The sequence below is a fragment of the Solenopsis invicta genome, chromosome 10 (assembly GCF_016802725.1).
Source record: "Solenopsis invicta isolate M01_SB chromosome 10, UNIL_Sinv_3.0, whole genome shotgun sequence".
Classification (NCBI taxonomy): domain Eukaryota; kingdom Metazoa; phylum Arthropoda; class Insecta; order Hymenoptera; family Formicidae; genus Solenopsis; species Solenopsis invicta.
This window is the reverse complement of record NC_052673.1, coordinates 4,962,466-4,987,237: the sequence shown is the minus strand read 5'-3', so window position 1 is coordinate 4,987,237 and position 24,772 is coordinate 4,962,466. Positions and strand designations below refer to the sequence as shown.

Below are 24,772 nucleotides of genomic sequence, written 5' to 3'. Positions count from 1 at the left end.
AATAAAATTTTATGGGTGAATAGTATTCACTCACACATTTATTACATCATAGCTGTAAGTTGGGAAAATGAGGCATTTTCGAGAAAATTAAATATCTCCAGCATCTATAGTATCATTACAGCTTTTATCTTATTTATAAACGTTTATAAGATCTAGTAAAAAAAATAAAATTAACACCGTTTTATTCGGAAATCGTTGTAGATATGACAATTTTCCTAACTCGGATGCTTTTTCTATGCTGCTGACTCGACAATCGTTTTTCTGTAACGATCTTATATGTGCTGGAAATATTTAATCGTCATTTTCTCAAGAATGCTTAATTTTTTGCAACTTATGGCTTTACTGTAGTAAATGTGTGAATACTACACATTCATAAAATTTTCTTAAAATCAATGATGCACTGCTGGCAAATTTCCCTTATTAGTATGGTGCGTACTATTTATTGTGTAAATATTGAATTGTGATTTTTTAAATACCTTGTAAATATATATTTTTTTATCACAAAAAATAATGTCAAAAAGTAAAATATTAAAACATTAAATTAAAAATATTTTTGTTATAATATTTTTAACCTATTTTTTAATTTTTTTATCTGAAAAAAGAGTTAAATATGATTAATTTATATTTATTTTTTATATTTTAATTTTTATTTAATAAATATTTTAAATTTATTAATTTTACTCCACATTATCTGGTTATATTTAAATTGTATATTTTTATTTAATATTTATTTATTTAGATTTAATATATTATTTAATATATTTAATATTATTAATGTAAATATTTAATACCTAATATTCTATGTTAATATAATGTTTTTTTTTTGTAAATATATGTTTAAAGTATTCATACATATTGTATACTTAATATTTTAATTTTTGAAACATTTTGTAGAATATACTATCAGAAATAATTATTTTGGAAATATAATATGATGTATCTGCAGGTATTAAATGAAGCAGTAGGTGCATTGATGTGGCACACGATAATTCTGACGAAGGAAGATTTGGAAAAGTTTAAAACACTTCGAATCATCGTTCGGATTGGTTCCGGTGTGGATAATATCGACGTCAAGGCAGCTGGAGAGCTTGGCATTGCGGTATGTAATGTGCCTGGCTACGGGGTTGAAGAAGTAGCTGACACTACTCTTTGCCTCATCTTAAATCTTTATCGGCGCACTTATTGGCTTGCCAATATGGTGCGCGAAGGCAAGAAGTTCACAGGACCAGAACAGGTAAATTTTTCCAAGAGTGTCATATTATTAGAAGTAGAGTTCAGATCTTGATGCCGTTTTCTCGAGCACCAGGCGCCATGAGAAACAGAATCGACTACGCCTGTAACGTAGCAAATGGAGCACCATTGCGTGAAGCAAATTAATATTTGTTGGATTTGTTACAATGTATCAAAATACTATAATAAATTATTGGGTTGAAAGTTTTGTTAAAATAGTTTCGCAATGTGAAAACATTCAATCTTAGACGAAATATTGGCATATATGATAGCATACGTAAAAAGTTTTAAATTGTTCCGATTATAGAAGCGCATCTCTTTGTCTACATCCAAAAATTGATATTAAGGTTTGCAAGTCACTATTTTTTATTAGTATTGTGACCATTTTATTTCTTATCTTATTCCAAATATGAGATTGCACAATATTTTTATATTCTAAAAATGTACAAAGACAGTTACGTAAAGGTATCCCAGATTTTTCTAATTGCTTTATTGCTGAGATAATACAAGTAAGATTGTTATTAATTTTATGCAGATCTTCAAGATTACATTGATCAAAACATTGATAGACGCTAAAATTTTAAATTCAACATTTATCACAGTATTTTATTACATATAAATCAAAGAAATAATTTTTTTTGTTTCTTGCGATATTCCATTTGCTATGTTACACTACTATGCATAGTTGGCCCTGATTTTTGCGGCGGGCAGTGTTTGAAATGGAAAAAACGGCACTGAGATCCGGGCTATAATTATAAGTTACAAAATTATATTAGAAAATCTATATATTATTAAAATTATATTAAAATTAATTATATATTGCTTTATTTAATTATATTATAGTTATTACCATATTATAATAAATTATATTATTAATATAAATTATGTATTTATAATTTTTTGTTTTGTTATAAGTATTAAATTATAATTATTATAAGATAAGAATTGAGACTCGTGAAAATGTCAATATAATGGAACGTGCGGCAAATACAAGTCATATTATTACAATCATTGTTAAAAATTGTTATATTAGTAAGTTATTAGTTATTAATAAGTATTTATATGTTAAATGTATACTATAATATTAAATTACATGTATCTTTTATTATTATTTTTGAATTTTACTCAGACTTAGTTGACTTCAAAGTTTAAGTTTTGATTTTTAATCAGTTATTGAAGTTAATCTATATTTAAACTAAATATTAATTTTATAATACAAACATATTTACATTTAATAATTACATTAAAAAAAGCTTTATTTTATTAGTTTTTAAATTAAAGAAATATAATATTTTAAATAATGAAATAATTATTTTTTGTAAATAATTTTATTTACAGTAAAGTAAATACCACTAACATATCAGTTTAAAGTTAAATATGTATTCATATCGTTATAAGCTACAGTTAATGCTATATTGTTATTTGATTTATTAAAGTCTCGGAATAATTGTTCTTCAATTTCTAATTGTAACCTTGTCATAAATAGGGGGATACATGATTTAAATATTATTAGGTGTATATTTTTATCAGATTCGTATTATATTGTTAGATATACATTAATAATTTTTGAAATGGCTTAGTAATTTTCTGTTTGATATAAATTTTTGTGCGCATTTTGTTTGGCGCGTATGTTTTAGGTGAGAGAAGCAGCAACTGGTTGCGCAAGGATACGGGGCGACACGTTGGGTATTGTCGGCCTCGGTAGAATTGGTTCCGCTGTTGCGCTGCGTGCCAAAGCGTTTGGCTTCACCGTCATCTTTTACGATCCTTATTTGCCAGATGGTATCGAAAAATCACTAGGTCTCACCAGGGTTTACACATTACAGGTTTGTATTTCTTATATTTATCACGAAGTCGATTCTAGGCATTATCTCATTTATTTGGAGATATAATATATAATTGTTGTTATTTGGGATTTATTAAAAGATTTTTGTTGTGTAAATTTTGACTATTTTATATTTATGATCTATAAGGTCTTTTAAAAAAATGAATTTTATTGCATCTATTTAGTAACAAATTTCTGAAAAATTTATACGTACGATATTATAATAAATTAAAAATAAATTGATAATCTCGTTTCTGAACAAAATATAAATTTCTTGAATATTTTATTAGTAATTTATTAATTTCAATATTATTTAAAAATGGATTTTAGTATCCAAATATAGAAATATATTTGGATACTAAAATCCATTATAATATAATCCTTTTATAATATAATACTTTAAATAAAATTATAACTTTTGTAACGATATATATGGTGTTTCTAAGTAGTGTCCAAATTTTTGAGACTTGATTTTTGAGAAATTATTCTATAAAGAAAAGTTTACATGAACAAGTTTCAATAATGATATAATCTAAATACTTTGTTTTAGGAATATAAAGTGTTGAAAATTTTTAAATAAATTGTCATTTTTTCCTTAACACTACACTGAGAGAAAGAATACCTTAAAACAAAAAAAAATTTTAGTTAACACAAAATTATTTAGTTGGTGGATTCTAATAATTATTTACTTGTAATTAAGTTAAAATTTTCTTAATTTATGTAGCTAAAATAAAAGAATTTTAATCAAGTATTCTTTTCTTGTAGTTCTAAAAAAATATTTAGAGAGTTATCTTATATTCAAAATAATCAAATTTTTCAATCTATAAAAACAATTTAAAGTTTAGTAATATAACGAAATTCTAACGAAATCTTGACTGTGAAGTGTATCATTTAAATAACGAGAAAGATTATACTGGTCAAAAGCAGATCTTAGTGCACAATAATAATTTTCTAGGTAAATTTACATTTAAGAAGAATTCACAAATGTAATATGAAAATTAAATTGCTAATAAATGATAATAATTAATTTTGATGTTCATAAGCATCTCTATGATCTTTCCTTATCCTGAAAACTATAAAGAATTTATTGCGAAAAATACCTTGGTCAAGGTTTGAACTTGGATTCCTGCGTTCCATGCTGTTGTCTGTGCCAGTTCACTTAGAAAATTATTAAGTGCTAAGATCTGCTTTTGAGCGGTATAATCATTATTTTTGTTATTTAAATGTGTTGCTAAACTTCATAGTCATATCAGAATTTTTTTGTATTATTAAACTTAATTAACTTTTTTTAGATTTCAAAATCTGATTATCTTGAATAACTAACTTATTTAAATAAGTTTAATAATATTATTATTGTAATAATATTACTGTAAAATTATTTAAATGTATAAATTGTAATAATATAAAATTATATACTTGGGGTAATATGTCCATTTACTTAAAAGTATATATTTTTACTTAAACAAAGAAACCAAATGCTTGCTTCAAAATATATGGTTACAAAACAATGTATTTTTCTTTTTAATAAAAATACAAAAGGACTCTCAAGAATTCAAAAATAGTAATATATGAAACGGGCTTATTGAGTGCGATTATTAATGCATAATACAATTTTTTTTTAATGCAAAACTATTGTTACTAACGTAACATCAATGAAATTAAAAATACGAATGTTTTGATTTACCTTGGAGTCAGCCTCAGCGTAACAATATTGCCAAAATATTCATGCTTACGTTCACTCATCCTTAGTCTATGTCGATTGAGTCATTAGTGAATTAGTATGTCTAAAGTGGTTATGGATAAGAATAAACTAATTCTAGCGAAAGAGAAATACTCTCCCAATAAATGAGTACAATTAAGAACTAAACGACTGTCAAATTATATTATTTAAAAGTTGTGTTTGCAAAAAGAACATTGAGAGTTTATAGTTAACACCTTCTTAGACAATGATTGTTTAACAGAATTTATTTTTAATACAATAAATATATGTCTGAAAATGTTATTTTACAAACGCATTTTTAAACAAAAAAGCGAATAATATTACAAAAGAGCAATTCTTTTAATTTGGTCTACATTACATCTTCTCAATTTTTGACAAATTAATAGTTTTTTGCTTTACTGATTGACAGGCTGTTTAATTAGTCTTCCTTTAATTTTATTTATATATATTTGTTTTATTTCTTGACATATCGTTGTTCTATTTATTTTTCTGTTTATTTTTTTTTTATTTATTTATATTTTATTTCTCTTTAACTTCTGTGTTTTTGTCTCACAATTGTACTGCTTGACACAATTTTAACAGGCAGAAGTTTAGATCTGACACATTAAGTCTCATTACGGAATTTTGTTTAATTAGTTAATTTATACATTAACTTAAAATGCACTACGTATCATTAAGATCCAAAGCTTTGATTAAATTATCGTTTATGATTTATTTGGGTAACATTTATACTTTTGTATAACATAATTTGACAGTCGTTGTTTAGTTCTTAATTATTATTAGACTTTTATAAAGAGAGTATTTTTCCTCCACTGGGATTAGTTTTTTTATTCATATTTTATTTAAAGAAATTTTTTTTCACAATTAGTGTAAAAGTAACGACTAAGTTTTTTTTTTTCTTATATTGCTAGGAAAGCTAGAATCAGATTTTGTATTTTAGGTCTTAAACTTTTTAATAAATAGAAATATAAGAATTTTAATTAATGTGCACTTAATTAGTGCACTTTGCACGATTATGTATTTTTGTTTATTAAAAATTTTGAGAACTTAAAATGCAAATCCAGTTCTATGTAAGTTTTACCAACAATGTAAGAAAGAGATCTAAAAACAGTGAAGAAATATTAATTTTCCAAGAAGAAAAACCACCTTAAGAAGATGCTAAAGTACCACGAATTACCGACATTTACAGTGCATTAAATATCTTTGGATTGGTTTTACAGAATCACAAAAACTTTTTTTAGAATTGAAATACGCGTAAAAAGAAAGGGTGCTCAGGTCAATTTTATAAGAAAATTGAACAAAAATTTAATAAATCATTAAAAATTCACTCGAATAGCCGTCACCTGAGGTTAACTTTACCTTAATACAGAAGTTGTGTAGCTCGTGCGTACAAAATGATAGTAGAGCACCCTTCAGAAAACATGCACTGATCTTGCAAAATTACGATTGAATTGAACAAAAAAGATACGCTAATGTGCTTTTACCACGCGCATATTTCGCTCAGCGAAGCTGAACTGTCATAAACAGAGCAATATGGAGCCCAACAGTAGTTGATAGGACTTTTCGCAAATGGCGAAATAATCAAAAAACAAAGACAGATCTATGCAATGGACAAAAAGCAATAGCCTGGTCTTGCTCGAAAAATAATCTGCAGTGATCTGTAGGACCGACGTCGAGGAAGTTCTTCTGTTACTTTAGCATTCTCTTAACAGGGATCATTAGAGCTGCACTATTAGAACGACTATTAGAACTGCACTTGAATGTAATCATATAAGGACAGTTTATATTTTTTTAATATAAATTTTTAAAAGCCAAAATACAAAATTTAATTCTGCAAACTTTTTATTATGCATATATTAAAAAGTTTTGTAAGAAAATATTTTCTCCGAGAAGAAAGAATAGCATAATTGATATTGCTACATCTATAACTGATTGTACTTTAACTCTTTGCGTCACTTTTTTTTTTAATCAACATAATATGAAATTTGGTATGCGGGTTTTGGACTTGCTGAGTATGAGTACGCTGTGAAAAATATAAAATTTAAAATGACGGATTCAAAATAGCAGACAAAACTATCAAAATCAACTGAATTTGCTTGAAATTTGCTATTTAGGGGTTTTCGAGGTTGCTGATTACAAATCCGATATTAAAAGTATAAAATTTAAAATGGCTGAGCTATTATGGTGGATGGAATTTTCAAAATTAATCGAATTTGCTTGAAAATGGCTACATGGGGATTTTTGATATCGCAAATTACAAATCTGGAGTCAAAAATATGAAACTTATAATGGAGGAGCTAACTTGATGGATATATCTAAAAAAACTGCAACTTTGTAAATGCATTTTTGTATTTTTATATTTTCTTATTGTATTATTATTTATTTGTTATTTTTATTATAATGTATTTTTTATCTTTCAATGTTATTGTACATATTGTAAAATATATTTGAAACTAAAATTTTATGATGTAAAATAAATCGTATTATGAATGATAACGTAGAAAGCAATTATTTACTGAATTCAAACAAAGATGTATTTTGCAGGATTTGCAAATCCAGTATGCAAATTTTTGCTTAGCTTTTGTGCTAAAGTGAGCACAATGTCTTTTACTTGCCATTCGTAGAGGTAAGTGTTCAAAATTTTGATGTTTCAATGGAATTTGTATCAGCCATTTTGAAATGTGAATTTTTAACATCGAATTTGTAATCAGCGACCTCAAAAACTCCTAAATAACAAATTTCAAGCGAATCTAGTTGATTTTGATATTTTTGTCTGCCATATTACAGGGTGCGGCGACAAAATCCGGACACATTTATACATTTTTTCCAAACATATTTTTTATTGCAAAAACGAAAAGGTTTACAAAATTTTTTTAACCACGTTGTTTCTAAGGCCATAAAGAAGACATTTAACTCAATATATCTTCCGTTTGCTTGAATGACCGCCTCCAATCTCTGTTTAAAGCATGCGCAAGCGCGCTTTAATGTGTCACGGTCCATATCGGCGAATGTCGCTTTAATAGCGGCTCTCAATGATGCGACGTTTGGATGTCTGAACTTGTTCGTGACTCTTTCAATTACGCTCCATACATAGGAGTCTAAAGGATTTAAATCAGAACTGTTGGGAGGCCAGAATTCTTTCGACCAAAACATGTCGACGTTTTCCGACAACCAATTTTGCACCTCACCGGTGTTGCAAAACCTTCGTTGGACTTCTCCGACTCATTGTACTTTGCGATGACATTATACACAGTCGATCTCGGGTACCCGTAGAATTGAATAATTTCTGTCGCCGAGCGCCCAGCGCGAACACTTTTGATAATTGCGGCTCTTCGATTATACTCCGCACTTGGTTTCGACATTGCCGCTGTTTTGAAAGTTATGACGGTTTAGTACATGCGTTAAGCTATTGGAACGCCAATTGCGATATCTGCTAATAGTATAGAACGGCGGAAATTTTAAATTGAATTTTGTCCGGATTTTGGCGCCGCACCCTGTATATTCGTCATTTAAAATTTTGAATTTTTGACATCGGATTCGTAATCAGTGACCTCAAAAACTCGCAAATAGTGATTTTGAGGTATAGGTTATAGGGTAACATTTTATACAAATTTAATCTGTAAAAATGGCAATTTTTCGATATATATTTATTAACAAAAAATTATTTATTTAAAATATTCTGAAACTTATTTTATTACTTAGAGGAAACCTTTAGTAATACAGCAATACCAAACATGCTAATGGAATACGTGAAACAATTGATTTATTGATAAAATAACCTTGGACAGTAAGTGTAGTTCTCAGGATTACATTGTGATGCAAAGGGTTAACTCTTTCATGCCTATTTCTACCAACGCAGATTAACTTTGATCTCAGTTCAACTTACTTTTTATCTTTTTCTAGTTATAAGAATTAAAAAATTTTTTTTCTCTACATTAAAGGATATTTTTTTTCAAATTTAACAATGTATAATAAAATTTAAAAAATTTGAAAAAAGCTTTGGGTGGTGGGGTTTTGTTAAACAAAAAAAATTTTTTTTTACAACTTTAAACTACTTTTTCAACCGTATAACTTTTGTTGAAAGAATTTTTTTTCTATCTTACACTTTTGACGATATTTGCCCCGAAAGAGAAATACTGTTTTTCTTTTTTCAAAGGGGTGTCTCATCTCCTAAACATGAGATTACGCACATATAAAAAAAATACGGGTCTCTTAGATTTTTGTGCTTAACAACATATTTCAAGGAGAATTAAGTCGGCGTCGGATACCCATGACATGTCCCTTGTAAGAATGCAAATTGATGAATGCGACATTGAGTTGGACATGGTAATGGTAAATAATAAATATCAGATTTAAGATGATTGGTTTACAAGATTCTATTTAGTTGTGTTAAGAAATTCAAAGAAGAAATTTTGTTTATTGTCTTGTGGTGCAAGGAGATTAATTTGAGTTACTTGGGAAAAGCGGTTTTGATGAGTCATCTTTAAGGAAAAAAAAAACAAAGAAAGGGTTGTATGCATCTAAGAGAAATTTTATAAAACTCGGTTATTTACTTTATATTTTAAAGAGCTTGGTATTGGTCACAATTCTCTGTTTAGAAAAAATATTTTAAGGAATTCAGATGAGCTAAATGAAATTTGTCTTGGGAAAAACCATTTTAATGCCCAGAGAATTTACTTCTAATACAAACAAAATTATTAAGCTGAGACATTAATTTGCGATACATTAATATACCATGGATTAAATAAATATTAAAGAATGAAGTTGATCGGGTCGAGATTATTTGGTGTCTTTACTATTGGGTTATTTAAAAAGTATTCGCAGTTTTTTGCCACTAGATGTTGATGGTCATACTATATCGGGCAACACTAATCCGATTGTATCAAACAAACGTGTGTTTGAAAGATGACATTTTAGGTTATATTTTTTGTAAACAAAGTTTGGTAATTCATCAATTGTGTCAAAAGTTATATTAGTTTGAAAATGAGTGAAATTTCTGAAGAAATACGTTATGTGACGCTTTTTTACTACAAAAAAGGCAAAAACGCAGCACAAACATGCAGAAAAATTTGTGGGGTTTACGGTGCTGATGCTGTAAGTGAACGCAGGACGCAGGAGTGGTTTGTTCGATTTTGTTCTGGAAATTTTGATGTCAAAAATTGAACAAAAAACCGCGGATACTTTTTAAATGACCCAATACAATAAAATTGCATCAGTTGTGAAGCTTGGTGATTGCGCTAAAGTATACATTATTAATTATGGCCCAGCAATATATTTTCATGAAAAGTTGAATCAATGAATCACTCATTGTTTTGTGATTTGATGAGAGATTAAATAAATGTTTTTAGGAGCAGCAAATAGATATAATAATTCGCTTTTAGTGTACAGATAAAAAAGAGAGTACAGATTGATCACGAAAAATTCTCCAATATTATCTGGAAAACATGGAAAAGTTTGGGAAGAATTTTAAAATTCTTTTTCATTGTGGTAACCTTGTCAATGATAATTTCTTGAATAATCCGAGCAACATGTGGCTTACAATTAGCGTTGTCGTGCAACAAATGACTTTCGGACTTGCTTGCTCAGTAAATAATCTTTTCTCCTCAATTTTAGTGGTCAAATCATTCAATTGATGACTTTAACGTTCAGCATCAATTATTTCACTAGACAAAGGCTTATAAAAATCTTGAAATTTCAGATAATATATTATTTATTTACACATGTAAAAATGCAATTTACAATTTAATGAGACTCCAGATTTAAACAAAAAATATTGCAAAGGCTAATGAGAGTCAGCGCTGTTATCAGTGCGTACAAGAAAAAGTTTATTCTGTATTGTCAATTTACAAACATATGAACGTCTTTTGACTCTCTTTGGAGTCATTCTCAAGTTTGAGAATGTCAAAACTTGAAAGAGAGTCAAAACGTTCATATATTTGTAAATTAACAATACAGAATAAACTTTTTCTTGTACGCACTGATAACAGTGCTGACTCTCATTAGCCTTTGCAATATTTTTTGTTTACATGTGAAAATGTTTTGTGTGTAAATATGTTTGCTGCAATATGCTTGTGTGCAAGCGCGCGTATCTTATCACAGTCGTGGTAAGATCTTGGTGAAATATTTCATATATGATTTTGCTTTCCAATTCTTTCGAACTGTGCGCCGTTATTTTCGGTTTCAAACACAGCTTTTCAAATGAATTAGAATAGTCTTTATTACAAAATTAAAATGAAAATCAATTTAATATTACCGATGCTAACTAGTAGCATCTCTAAAATTTTTACCCGGAAAAAAGAAAAAAATCTTTTGCGAAAAATATTACCTTAGTCAGGATTTGAATCTAGATCTTCCTACATTCCGTGTGAGAAAGCATACATAAAATTATATTTAAAAACTGCAAAATCTTTGAATATGTGTGTGTATATATATATATATGTATGTGCGTGCGTGCGTGCGTGCGCGCGCGCGCGCGCGCGTGCATGTGTGCATGTGTACTCAGTTTACAGCAAGAAATTAATTTATATTTTGTCTTTACACCGTTATGAGCTCGTTGTCTCACTACTCGAATTACCTGCCTTCCGTTTTTTTAATATGATGAACACAATTTCCGAACGTTTGACTTATTTTGAGCTTACTTGAGGTGGGAGGAGGCAAAAAACTTTATTTTACGGCTGTAAATTATGCGTTTCACTAAGAAGGATCTAATAGATCGAAATGTTTGAATATTATTGTCAATTAACAGATTTTATTATTTGTACGCACGAACAATTGCGGTAGCTTATAGAAAAATTTTTATTTTTATAATTTTTGATTGATTTATTTGAGCTAGGCACTCTTTGTATTTTATTAATTTTAATCTGTTAGATTATTCTTCAATATGTAGCATTTCAGAAATTAATATCGATATACCAAGTCGATGCTTTTATGCTACCTGCTGTAAAGAACCAAGTATATGTGCGAGAGCGGGAAGCGTTCTTTTTTTGTAGGGAAACATGCGCGAAATGGACGAATTTTTATTCGCGCTGGGTATATTCTTGCAATTAATCGAGTATAAGTAAAAATAAGTATGTATCACTTATTTCCAACAATTTCAAGCATGTACTTTAAAAACTATATTGCATATTTGTCCCCTTCCTGTCTCACCCTTCCTATTTCACATACAACTGTTACAAAGCAAATATTGGGTTTGGAAAGTAATTTTGTTTTTTCCCAACAAAGGGCAACTTCACATTTAAGCTGCATAATTGATGCAAACCGGCGAATAGCAACTTGCGAGATCGCTGAGAGGTTAGGTTTATCGAATTTGACCATTCATGATCATTTTGAAACGCTTAGGTTTAATCTCAAAGTTCGACATATGGGTTCCTCATGTTCTTACGGAAAGAAATCTGTGCTGTCGCGTTGACGTCTGTGATTTGCTTCTCAAACGTCAAGAAAATGATCCATTTTTGAAGCGCATCATCACTGGGGCCGAGAAATGAGTTGTCTACAACAATGTTAAACGCAAGAGATTATAGAGCAAAAAAGATGAATCAGCTCAAAGCACTTCGAAAGCCGATATTTATAAAAAAAAAGGTGATGCTATCTATTTGGTGGGATTTCACAAAAAAATCGGTTTTTTTTTGGAGCTTCTACCGGACTACGATCAAATCTGAAGTGTACTGTCATCAGCTGGACAAATTGAATGATTTACTTAAACAGAAAAGGCCAGAATTGATCAAGATAATGCGAGACCTCATACAAGTTTTGGTAACTCGTCAAAAGCTTGGATGGGATATATTGCCGTACCCACCATATTCTCCTTATTATTTGTTCCGGTTTTTACAAAATTTTTTAGACGGTAAAACCTTTACTTTAAATGAGGAAGTCAAAAATCATCGGGATCAGTTTTTTACCAGGAAAAAACAAAAATTTTATGAGCGTGGAATCATGCTACTGCAAGAAGGATGGCAAAAGATATTGGTCCAGAATGGATAATATATAATTCAATAAAATATTTATTTACTAGAGAGATAAGAAAATTGTCTTTCATTTTCATTAAAAGAGAGAGAGAGAGAGAGAGAAATTACTTTCCGAACAACCTAATATACTCAAGCAGATACACTTGCTTACTAAACAATATTTATGAACAATAAATATTCATTAATATTTATTAATATTGTTTAATTAATTTTATACAATATTTATGTTAAATAAAAAATAAATATAATATTTTATTAATATTTTTATGATATTATGTATTTAATCTAAGATAAAAACATTTTTCAAATATTTTGATAACTGTTGATAAACTATTCAAATAATACTAATTATTTGATACTAATCAATATTTTGTAAATATTTGATAAATAGAGTGTTGTTGCCGAGGGGGAATTCACAACCCAAAATTTTGTACACCAATGCCGATTTTTGGCATTGCTGTAAAACACTGCCGACATTTTTGTACACTGCCGACAATGCTTATTGTTAGTCAATGCCTACAATGCCGTCAATCCTATATTAAAATTAAGGCAATGCCATGCAATTATGAACACTACCGCGTGCCCATTATCATACGCCAATGCCTGCACAAGAATTCTAAAGCTTTCCCGAAGTATTCAAAAATTTTTGTGCTCAACCCCATGATCGAAAAACCGACTCTGAAGTGAGCTCACCACTCCCCAACCACTGACGACAATGCCGTCAATATTATAGATCACTGCTTACTTTTTTCGGCAGTCCACTGCCGAAATTTTGTACACCAATGCCGGCTGTGAATTTCCCCTCGGTTGTTGCATATTGTACACAATGCCTTTAATATTCAAAATTTATGTATTCTGAAATCTATTGTTCTTTACACATCTCTGTTATTCTGTCTGCTGACTTTTACTGGTTAAACAACGCACAGTGTTGTTATGACTGTTTAAAATCTTTTTTTATGGCACTGGCTTTGGATATATCAGGCATTTGTACCGCTATCGTGTTTAATTACTGCAGACATCACACTCGAGTAGATGAGATCTAACAATACATTTGTAACGTTATATCGAAAATGATCCAAATCGTAGGATCGAAACATCTGTATTTGTAATAATTGATTGTCAATACATGTATTAATTACACACGAACATCTAGCGTTGGCTCTCTCGGCATCTATTTATATTTTGATTTACGTCCCCAGAGCTTTTGTTCATTTAATTCAAAATTTAAGTTGCTTTTTTTGTGATTGTATGATTAATCTTTAAACATATTATAGTGTCTAGGAGACGCCATAATAGAATAAAATTTTGAACGCTTGCTGTATGAAGACGGAATGAGATAGGCGGTTTGGACCACTGGGGGGAGGGGGGGGAGTGAAATCTTCTGTTTTGATTGATATGGTTGACAAATTTTATTGGTCAACTAGAGTCCGAACAGTACGGTAGCAAAGTTTTTTTAAGGTCTGTGGGACCCATATTGTGTGTGAGTGTAACTTTTTTTGTAAGTAATCTCTTGTGAGTAAAAAGAAAAAACTGGGCAAAACACGTTTGAACAGGTCCGTTCACTTGTTACTCGCATATGCTCTGTCTAAAGTTAGAATACTATTATATAGTGCTGTGGAGAAGGGGGCTTCTGCGCGGAATCCGAAATATATATATCATGAAACACACTAATTTTTAATTTTAGACACCTTGAGTTAATAAAAAATACTTTATATTCTTCTTGTTACATAATTATACTTTGTAAAAGGAATAATAATACTATAATTTTTTTTGCAATTATTACTCTTTAGCTTTAAAATGTCATAAAGTTTTTAAAAGTTTTTTGGTGCAAAAATTTAAAAAAAGGTGAATTTTTGACAATTTTTTTCATTTTTGCTCAATAATTTTTGCTCAATAATTTTATAACTTTGCAATAAATCATTTATTGGCAATGTCGATTGTGTAGTCACATTTTCGAAATTCTAAACTTTTATTTTAAAAAGTTGAAAAATATTGATTGGAACCAAAATTATAGCTTCTCAAAGACGAGTGGAAACAACCAGGCCGGAAAATGTGTTTCGTAATTTTCCGGATCCGGTATGTTTAAGGAACATAAAAAAAATACAATAAAATTTTATTTTAAAACTGCACTAAAAAAGATTGTTTTGTTTCAGGATTTGCTGTTCCAATCAGATTGTGTATCTCTGCACTGTACCTTGAATGAACACAATCATCATTTAATAAATGAATATACTATTAAACAGGTATATTAAAATTTATAAAAAATATTTGTAATTTTATAAACTGTTCGAAATACGCATGCTTAGGTGTGGCAGACCGCATAGTAGTAAAGTTCTTAAATATTATTCTTATTTATGTTGATCTTGTACATACCTTTGATGAATGAAGTACCATACCTGAATGCGTGAATTTTGAGCAATTTGGTATAAGCTGTATATTAAAAAAAATTTTATTTTAATAAATATAATATATTTAAGATTTATTAATTTTTTAATTGTAATAAAAATCAATGATCATATTAAGTAATTATAAGTTTTTGTTATTGTAGTTTTAATAATACAATAATATTATTTGTAGTTATATTACAAAAAATCACATCACATTTGTTTTAGATGAGACCGGGAGCATTTTTAGTCAATACAGCGCGAGGTGGTTTAGTGGATGATGACGCGCTGGCCGCGGCGCTCAAACAGGGTAGAATCCGCGCGGCCGCACTAGACGTCCATGAAAATGAACCATACAACGTCTTTCAGGGTCAGTCCGCGAATCAGTGTGAGTCTTATCTGTCCCCGCGCCTAACCCTATCTTAACTATCTTTAACCTTCCCGAATTCCTTCCATAGTAAAATGAAAAAGATATAAACAGCATAGGTTTTTTCCAAATAGAAAAATATAACGATGTTTTTTTTTATAATAAGGTCTGTGTGTATGTGTGCGTGTAAAAGAGAAAATCACCAAACTAGCATACCATTTTGTTTTGAATGTTATTTTTTAAAATAAAAGTTAAAAATAAACTTTAAAAACATGAATACGAATTAGAAAGTATTTTTTATAGATGGTATAGCAGTTTATATAATACAGTTTATAATAATTAATGTTTTTGCAATGTAATCCGAAAAAGAGCTTTTATGAAATTGAGTCTTACGATTGATACAGTAAGTAGTAATTTGTATTGTATACTTAACTCCTATGGGGTCAGACACGGCCCCGTAGGAGTTAAATTATACAATAAATAACAATAAGTAATAAATATATTTTTTATGTATTTAATAATAAGGTTTATAAAATTAAAAGGCTGGAATTGATTGCTCTTACTCTGCTTTTTGGGACTATTAGTGTATACGTGGATTTGTTGCATCCAACGTTTTTTCCTATCTTAAAATATTTAAAAAATTATTCATGAAATATCTGTGTAAAGAAAAGATTCATGAAACATTTGTCAACATTGTTATTGAAGATTTTGTACTTATTGTTTCACGGAGTTGTACTAGTTAACACTGCACAGCGATTTTATGTTTCAAACAGCAGTATTAGGAAAATATGAAAGGAAAAATATAAACAAAACAATTTTAGGAAACATAAAATAAGCTAATATTATTAACACGATTATTATTGTTTAAACAAATTTGCAAGCAATTTATAAGAGAAACTTATTTAAATTTTACTTTTGTTTTTCAAGAATTTGTTTTTAGCAGATTTTAGAAAAAGCTATGAATGTAAGAATTACTGGTTTTTATTTAATTATTCAAATAGATCATGTTTTTATCATTATTAGTACAGTGCAATTGTTTAATTTTTGAGAAATAACGACGTATTGCTTTTGAATAATTAGCGTATTGGCGATTTTCCTCTCATTACACACGCACACCACACACCGCACACGCACACCCACACCACACACCGCACACGCACACATACACACGCACACAGTGAATTTTAATTTTTGTGCCAAAGTTTACAATAATAGATGTACTCTGTACAATACAAAATTAAGAATAATTTTATAAATATTACGCATTACCATAAATATTTCAATATCGAGGCAGAATGGCACTTTTTTTACCTCCTATGGTAAAAATCCATGCGATGGTGTTGGTGGCACAGTGAAAAGAACTGCGTCACGTGCAAATCTTTAGCAACCAACAGGAGACCATGTTCTAACTGCTGTACAATAGTATGAATGGGCCATTATTAGTTTGTTAAAAATTATAATTTTTAATATTGTTATACAGGAAAATATGAGAATGAAATTAAGCGACAATCTTTTTCAAAGAAATAATATTTTTATCGTTATACATGGTTATACATAATTATATTTGTAATGTTTGACACTTGGTATTTATATACCTACTATTTCGTCAACTATTGATTGAGACATAATATAATACATATTAAATAATGTAAAATTTGCAAGTTATTAATAATTATTAATAGCATAAGAAAAACTTTGCTAAATCCTATACGTTGTCGTTTGTTTTGTGTCCGGTAACCAAAGTCGTGCCGCGCCCGCCCGCCGTGCTGAAAATCGAGAAATTTTCCATGCATCGAGAACTTAAAAATATTTTTTCTCGAAAACAAGACAAAACACTCTTTTGAAAATTTTTTCAAAAGTTATACGAAAACTTGAAGACACAGAAATGATTTTTCCAGATTTTTTGATTCTTTCCCCTATTGTTTAAAAAATTATTAAAAAGTTTATTGTTAAATAAACACTGCAGAAAAACCTTTTTTGCAACATTCATATTTTTCTCGTAAACTAGAACATTTTCCGCGAAAAATAAAAAAAGAATTAGCGTTATCAGCAACAGAGTTATGAATGTTTAAACAAAATAGTAGTCAAAGTTTCAATTGTTTATATCTTGATTAATTTTGCAATTAAAGAAATCTTTTGACACAAAATTATATTTTTCAAAGTACTAAAAATGTGCAAAATTTACAAAATTCCAAGAGATGACTAATTTGCTTTACGCGAAATAACCCACACATGCACGCGTACGCACGCTCACATATATAAGGTTATAAAATATTAGGTGCAACTTAATTCAGTCCGTTTTTTGCTTGAAAAACGCATTTATTTGAACGATAAGATGAATAATTAATACCTTATTCAAAGTATTGTCCATCGCTAGCCACTACTTTTTTCCATCTTTCTGGCAATTTATGGATTCCGTCGCGGAAGAAGCGTTTATCTTTTGAAGCCAAAAATGAATTGAGCCAATTTTTGATACCCTGTTCTGAAGTGAAGCGTATTCTAGTCAAAGCGGTCTGCATCGGTCGAAACAAATTGTAGTCGGAAAGGGCAAGGTTTGGGCTATAAGACGGGTGAGTCAAAACTTCCCATCCGCTATTTTCCAAATAGTTTTTAATCGGAACAGCAGCATGAGGCCGAACGTTGTCATGGTGAAAGATTATGGACTCGTGTCTGGTTGTATATTCTGGACGTTTTTCAGCTATAGCTCGCTTTAAACGGATCATTTGTTGCCTGTAGAAGTCTTCCGTGATGGTTTGATCAGGTTTTAGCAGCTCATAGTGAATCACACTTTTCTTAACCCACCAAATACAGAGCATTACCTTGGAACCATGAATATTGGGCTTCAGCGTTGATGTTTTTGGTTAATCGGGTTTTACATACGATTTTTTGCGTTTCGGGTTGTAGTGAATCTATTTTTTGTCCGCGGTAATGATTCGATACAGAAAAAACTTCTTTTTGTATTGTTCAAGCAACATTTTGGACATACAAAATGTCCAATATCTCTCGTCCGATATCTCTCTGTTTCAATTTGTATGGGACTCAATTTCCTTGCTTTTGGATGTATCCTACGGCTTTGAGTCGTTTCGAAATAGCGTGTTAAGTAACTTTCAATGTTTTTGCGAGCTTTTCTTGCGTTTGACACGAATCTTGATCGAGTAATGTTTCTAATTCATCTTCAAACTTTTTTGGTTGACCCTAACGTTCTTTGTCTTCAACACTAAAATCACCACTTTTAAATTGTCGAAACCATTCTCTGCAAGATTTATCCGATGGTGCAGATTCACCATACACTTACACAAGCATTCAATGCTCTTCAGCTGCACTTTTCTTCCAATTGAAACAGAAAATCAAAACTTTTCGCAAATGGTGCTTATTTGGAACAAAACTCGACATTTTCAACGCAGTAAAAATTAAACTTGTTATGCAAAACTCAAAGGCTTGTAAACAATATTTGGTTGATAGATGTTGACATTTCTCGATACAGCAAAAATCAGCTGTTGCCATCAACCATTTATAGCACCTAGAGCCATCTTTTGAAAACGGACCGAACTAAGTTGTACACCCAATAATTTATTTTATAACTATTAATAAGTTTTTATAATATATTAGTCCTATATGATAAAATATGATAAAAATATATGATAAAAATTGATTAAACATTGGTTTTTTTATTTTATTCTGCAATTTTATTCCATTCTGCACATTTTACATAGAATGTTTAAAAATATATCTTTCATATTATATTCAAGTTATTTTATAAAAAAATGTATTAAATTAAAAAGAATACAATTAATTAATATTTACTTCATATCATATCACACATATATATATATATATATATATATATATATATATATATATATATATATGTATAAACATATACATACATACACGTGCGTATATATTCCTTTTTTTCTGAGAAACCGTTCGACATTAAATTTATATAAATTTGATTTTTTTGTTTATCTATTTTGCAATGTATATTGTATAGGTCCATTGAAAGATGCACCCAATCTGTTGTGCACTCCACATGCCGCCTTCTACAGTGACGCAAGCTGCACCGAGTTACGCGAGATGGCGGCGAGTGAGATACGACGGGCGATCGTCGGACGCATACCCGACTGCCTACGCAACTGCGTGAATAAGGAATACTTCCTTTCTTCGACTGGGTAAGCGCCTTTCTTCAGCCAGGCTTTGTTTGTCTGCCTCCCCTTGTCTCTCGATTTATTAATAATGATAATAATGATGATAATAATAATAATAAAGTCTCTTACTATTTGTTGAATAAAAAGAAAGACGTACATGGAGATATATATATATATATATATATATATATATATATATATATATATATACATATATACACATATATACATACATATAGGTATATATGCATACATATACATACATATATATACATACATACATACATACATGTGTGTGTCTGTGTATGTGTATATATATCAGTTATATGTGAACGCAGTATATTATATGATGTTTACATTCCTCTCTCTTCTTTTTTCTTTGATTGCAAACCACCGGGGGAAAAGGGATACAGTGTCTGTCACGAAATTGATCAAGTTCATGCAAAAAATTGTCTATAAATATGTATCATGTATTTAGAAATACGTTATTTGTATCTTTCTAAGATACTTATAAGCTTGACTGTACTAAGAATGTATCATTTGTATTTTTTCTGATAACACAAGCTATAAAAATTTGTTTTTATACATATGCCTGCTCTCTTCTCCCTCCTTATTGTATTAAGGCTCCTGGCCCCTCGCTATGCTACTTTAAGTTATGATGGAAAAATAATATCAATTTTTTTCTTTGCACATTACACATTGTGTTATATGACATACTATACAGATAGTAAGAACATGTTTCTTACGTAAATTGAAGTAGAAAATGAGTTTAAATGGGTCTGCAGTAAAAAATGGGACCTATAAATATGTCTAATTTGAAACGATTATTCATTTATAAAATGATTTATGTATAAACGGTTGTGCATTTTAGCCATTAAGATTTTTACACTTAAAATTTTTACATTAAAAGTTTTTAATATGAAAAGTTACTTCAACTGAATTAATATAATCATGACATATATGGAAAAGTAACAATCATGAAGTTTTTTATGGATCTATTTATTTCAAATCGCATATTAATCGAAGGATGTTATTAAACAACTTATATGATTTTTATGCTTTTTTATTTTCTGTTTTTAATAACATATTTTCAAAAAATTGTTTTATTATTTATAAATTGTAAACATTGTAGATGGATAATTGTTTCGAATTTAATCCATGTTTATAGGACATGTTCTATTTCAATTTATATCAAAAACATTTCCTTAGTTTGCACAATATGTCATACAATGTCATGTACATCAAATTAAATTAGTTTTTTTCCTATTTTGCAATCAGTACGGCTAGTTACAAATCTTGATTATTTTAACTGTTGTAAAATTTATATTTTTATTGAAGATACTTTATATGTTTAGATATTTTCCGGTTTTTTAATAACAAATAATTAAAAACATTTTTTCAAATTATTATTATATTCTGCTAGTTTATATTTTTAAATACATATGGTAATGTGAAAAGAAAACTAATTTATTTTGATTATATTATATTTATATGCGTGCACGTGCGCCTACATGTAAAGATTCATGAATGGAATTTACGTATGTGTGTGTGTGTGTATTGATGGATATGCGTAAGCGTTTGTGGATTAATGGATGGATATGGATTCCTGGATAAGTGCATATGTATATTGATGGATGAATGTGCGCGCGCGTATACATGTGCGTATATATACACGTGCATAGATTAATGAATGGATGTAGAATGTATGTGGACGTGTAGATGTTTGCATGAGAGTGTGATATATATGTGCACGTGTATGTATTCTTGAAAGAAAAATAGGTTCGTACATTTGTTACTTTTGACATCATAATGTTCCTGAATTTTTATATGCAGTGCTACATTCTTTATGAAAAGTTACAACTCAAGTTGTGTATATACGCGACATTAGTCATAAAAATATAATGTTTTATGTTAGGTTGATTACGTTCATAGGCACGGAGAGAGTGCGAGAGGGTACTTCTTTATTTCTTATTTGTACTTCTTTAGCTAATGAAATAAGGGAGGAAGGACAAAAACCACAGCAAAAAAAAATCGCATAATATAGAATATGATTTTTTGAATTGAACAGAAACTCAATACATAAATATTAATATTTGTAATAAAATTTTGAGAAATATATTTTAGAAAAATCAATATTACAATAAACCTGAGAATTGAAAAAATTTGAGTCATCATAGTTGCTGTCCAAATTTGATTGTCATATTAATGAATTCAGTATTCTTTGAATACACTCTTGCAAGTAATTCTGTTGGCGCGGGCACCTATGATTGTGTCATAATATCTTAAGACGATGCTACAGTCGTCAGTTTTACTGATGAATTTGACTTACACACGTTTAATTTACAATACATGCGTACGATTTATGAAACATCAACAGATCTATATAATACTACATCAAGATCTCACGTAAGTTTTATGAACACAATGCTAGAAATGGGTTCTCAATCCAAGAAAAAGTTACTAAAACACGAATCGTGGACACAGGCAACTTGGATGAAAATCTCAAATAGAAACTTTGTACATACAGAAAAATGCATCTTGTCCTATTTTTCCATACTGCTAGATTCAATTTATAGTTGTCAATTATTTCCTTGTAAATAATTGATGAATGTCGATTTATGTGACGTTGAACATTGGATTGTAATTTTTATAACTTTTATCATAAAGTATAAAAAGATATGAAGTTCCACACCCCGAGCGTACGCTTGCGGGGGTGGTGATAACCGCGGTAAGGGGAAATAGAGGATAAACTCGGCTTCACGTATGCATAAACGTACCGAACATTTCCGAGTCTAACCGAAGTTATCCTCTATTCGTCCTATGACCCATAAGCTATGTGCGTTTTTTCTCTTACGTCGATTATCACACCCTCTCTTGTCTAAGATAGCAGTTTACGCTCGGTCTATAGTTTCCTAAGTCTATGTGAAGTTCAGTACCTAACCTCACATATTCGACTATAACGCTATCTAGAGTCATCACAATACAACTATTTCTATTTGAGAATTTGAATTGAGATCTCGGACTGATTTCTGACATCGTGTACATAAAGCTGTATAAACAATTCACATATACATAATTTGTCAAACATTTTATTCTTTTAGACTTCTCAACTTAATTTTAATGATTTAACATTATTCATTTATTTATTCTATACCTGGTTTTTTACCTTTATTTTGTAAAAATAACCTACACTGTTAAAAATTAGTAGCAGAATTTAATATAATGTAACAGAAGTAAATTTCAATTAGTTACATTACAAATATTTAATGTACATTTAATGTAAATTAAATGCCGAAACTGTACTCAATTTTATACACATGCATTTTAATCATAGATACATTACATTTAATGTGTAATTGACGAGGGAGTAACCACTCTTGAATTCCGATATACAACCCGTTAGAGGTCCATTGAATTTCTTAAAATTCGCTTAAGTCCGCTGAAGTCCGATAAAGATAGATAAATTTTATGATGGCCATTTGAAGATTTTGGTTTTTGAAAGATCTCATGTAAGTTTTGTGTACACAAAGCAGTTATCAGAAATCACACAATGTTGCCTTTAAAAAAAGATCAAAAATTTTGACTACTGTTTTTAAAAAAATCTATGAACTACAATATAATGAATTCCAATGAAGTCCGATGAATTCCACTATAATTCAATGAAGTCTTGAAGTCCGAAATCAGGTGTACACTTATTTTCTGAATGGTTACCTCCTTGGTAATTTAAAAATATATTGAATTTTATATTTTTCACAGTGTGTATAACGTTTCCACAAAATTAAATGTATCTGTGAATTGACGGTTTTGGTCGCCGTATTAAAGTAAAAATAGATAAAATCTGTAATTTAAAAATTTTTTCCTGTTTTTGACAAAAAATGGACCAGAGTCATTAACATGTATATTTTAATTCTGTAAAAGGAATTATGTTTTTGTAAAACCAATACGAAGCATAACCATATTTAACAATATTGTATCTTTATTAATATAGCTCCAGCATCGCCTTAAGATCGGTTGAATACTGAGCAAGAAAATTTATATTTAATATTTTACAAATTATTGTTTTTCATATTATATGTATATTTAAATGTAAAACAAAATTTCAGAAAAAAAGTACATTAATTTTATAATTAGTATTAGGTTTGTACGCGTGCGCGCGCGCGCGCGCGCGCGTGTGTGTGTGTGTATGTGTGTGTGTGCGTGCGCGCGCGCGCGCGTATGTATGAACATTAAAATTTTAATAAAAGACTAAACTTATTTTTGAACTTTATTGTTTTCATAAAAAATAGTTTTAGATTATCTTAAATTTGTAGTTTAAAAAGTTAGATTTAAAATTATGATTTAAGATTGTTGTAAAATTATGAAAAACTTGTAGGTACATAATCTTTGTTAAAAAAGTTTTAAGAACACTTTTTAATATTTTATTTTTTCCAAAAATATGTCTTATATTTGATCAAAGTTTTTATGAAATAATTGTACAATTTAAAAAATGATAAAAAATTTAAGAATAATTTTTTAAAAAAAGTAGAAAATGTGTTATTATAGAATATGGGAAAATATAAAATTTGTTTTTTTTTTAAATAACAATTGAGAAAATTAGTAAAAAAATAAATAATTTTTTAAAATATTTAGGAACATAATCCAATGGCTATAGTAACAAGAAGGAGCCAGGAGCCTTAAATAAGATTATAATGGAAAACATTCTTAAAATTGGATCAATTTCGTGATTAGTAACACTGTATCTCTGGTAATTTTTGCAGAAACGGCTTTTCGAGCAGATGTTAACTTCTCTTCTCTTCCGAGTGAAAGTCCGAAAGCGATCGTGAAAGTTGAGCGTGACAAAATCTGTCGATGCGTGTGTGTATAGAGTGTAAAGAATAAGCGCTTAGACGATGATTTAAATAGAAAACGAACGAAAGAAAGAGAGACAAAGAAAAAGATGATTCCGTCTTGGGAATCTTGATGACCTGTGTGTGTGTTCTCACGTTCCTGTTTCTCGTTGGCGAGGAACGATTACTACTCTCTACCTAGAGCACACATAGAGCGCCATCCTAGAGCGTAACGAAATCACACACAGAGTCTCAGAAAAAGAAAAATTGGAAGCTACTCTACACACTGCAATAAAAGCTACTCTACTACA

General features: G+C 29.4%; 1 protein-coding gene across 6 annotated transcripts in view; it reads left to right on the top strand.

The window, feature by feature from the left end:
* LOC105207422 (C-terminal-binding protein) overlaps positions 1-24,772 on the top strand; it is a 131,984-nt gene that overhangs the window by 92,014 nt on the left and 15,198 nt on the right. For 3 of the 6 annotated variants that reach the window (XM_039454569.1, XM_039454571.1, XM_039454566.1), the window contains exons 3-7: positions 947-1,234; positions 2,868-3,056; positions 14,893-14,982; positions 15,352-15,511; positions 19,482-19,659. In XM_039454569.1, the coding sequence (XP_039310503.1) occupies positions 947-1,234; positions 2,868-3,056; positions 14,893-14,982; positions 15,352-15,511; positions 19,482-19,659 (905 nt within the window). Of the gene's footprint in view, positions 1-946; positions 1,235-2,867; positions 3,057-14,892; positions 14,983-15,351; positions 15,512-19,481; positions 19,660-24,392; positions 24,771-24,772 lie in introns of those variants that run through there. The other 3 variants (XM_039454572.1, XM_039454570.1, XM_039454567.1) reach the window with 3 other exon arrangements.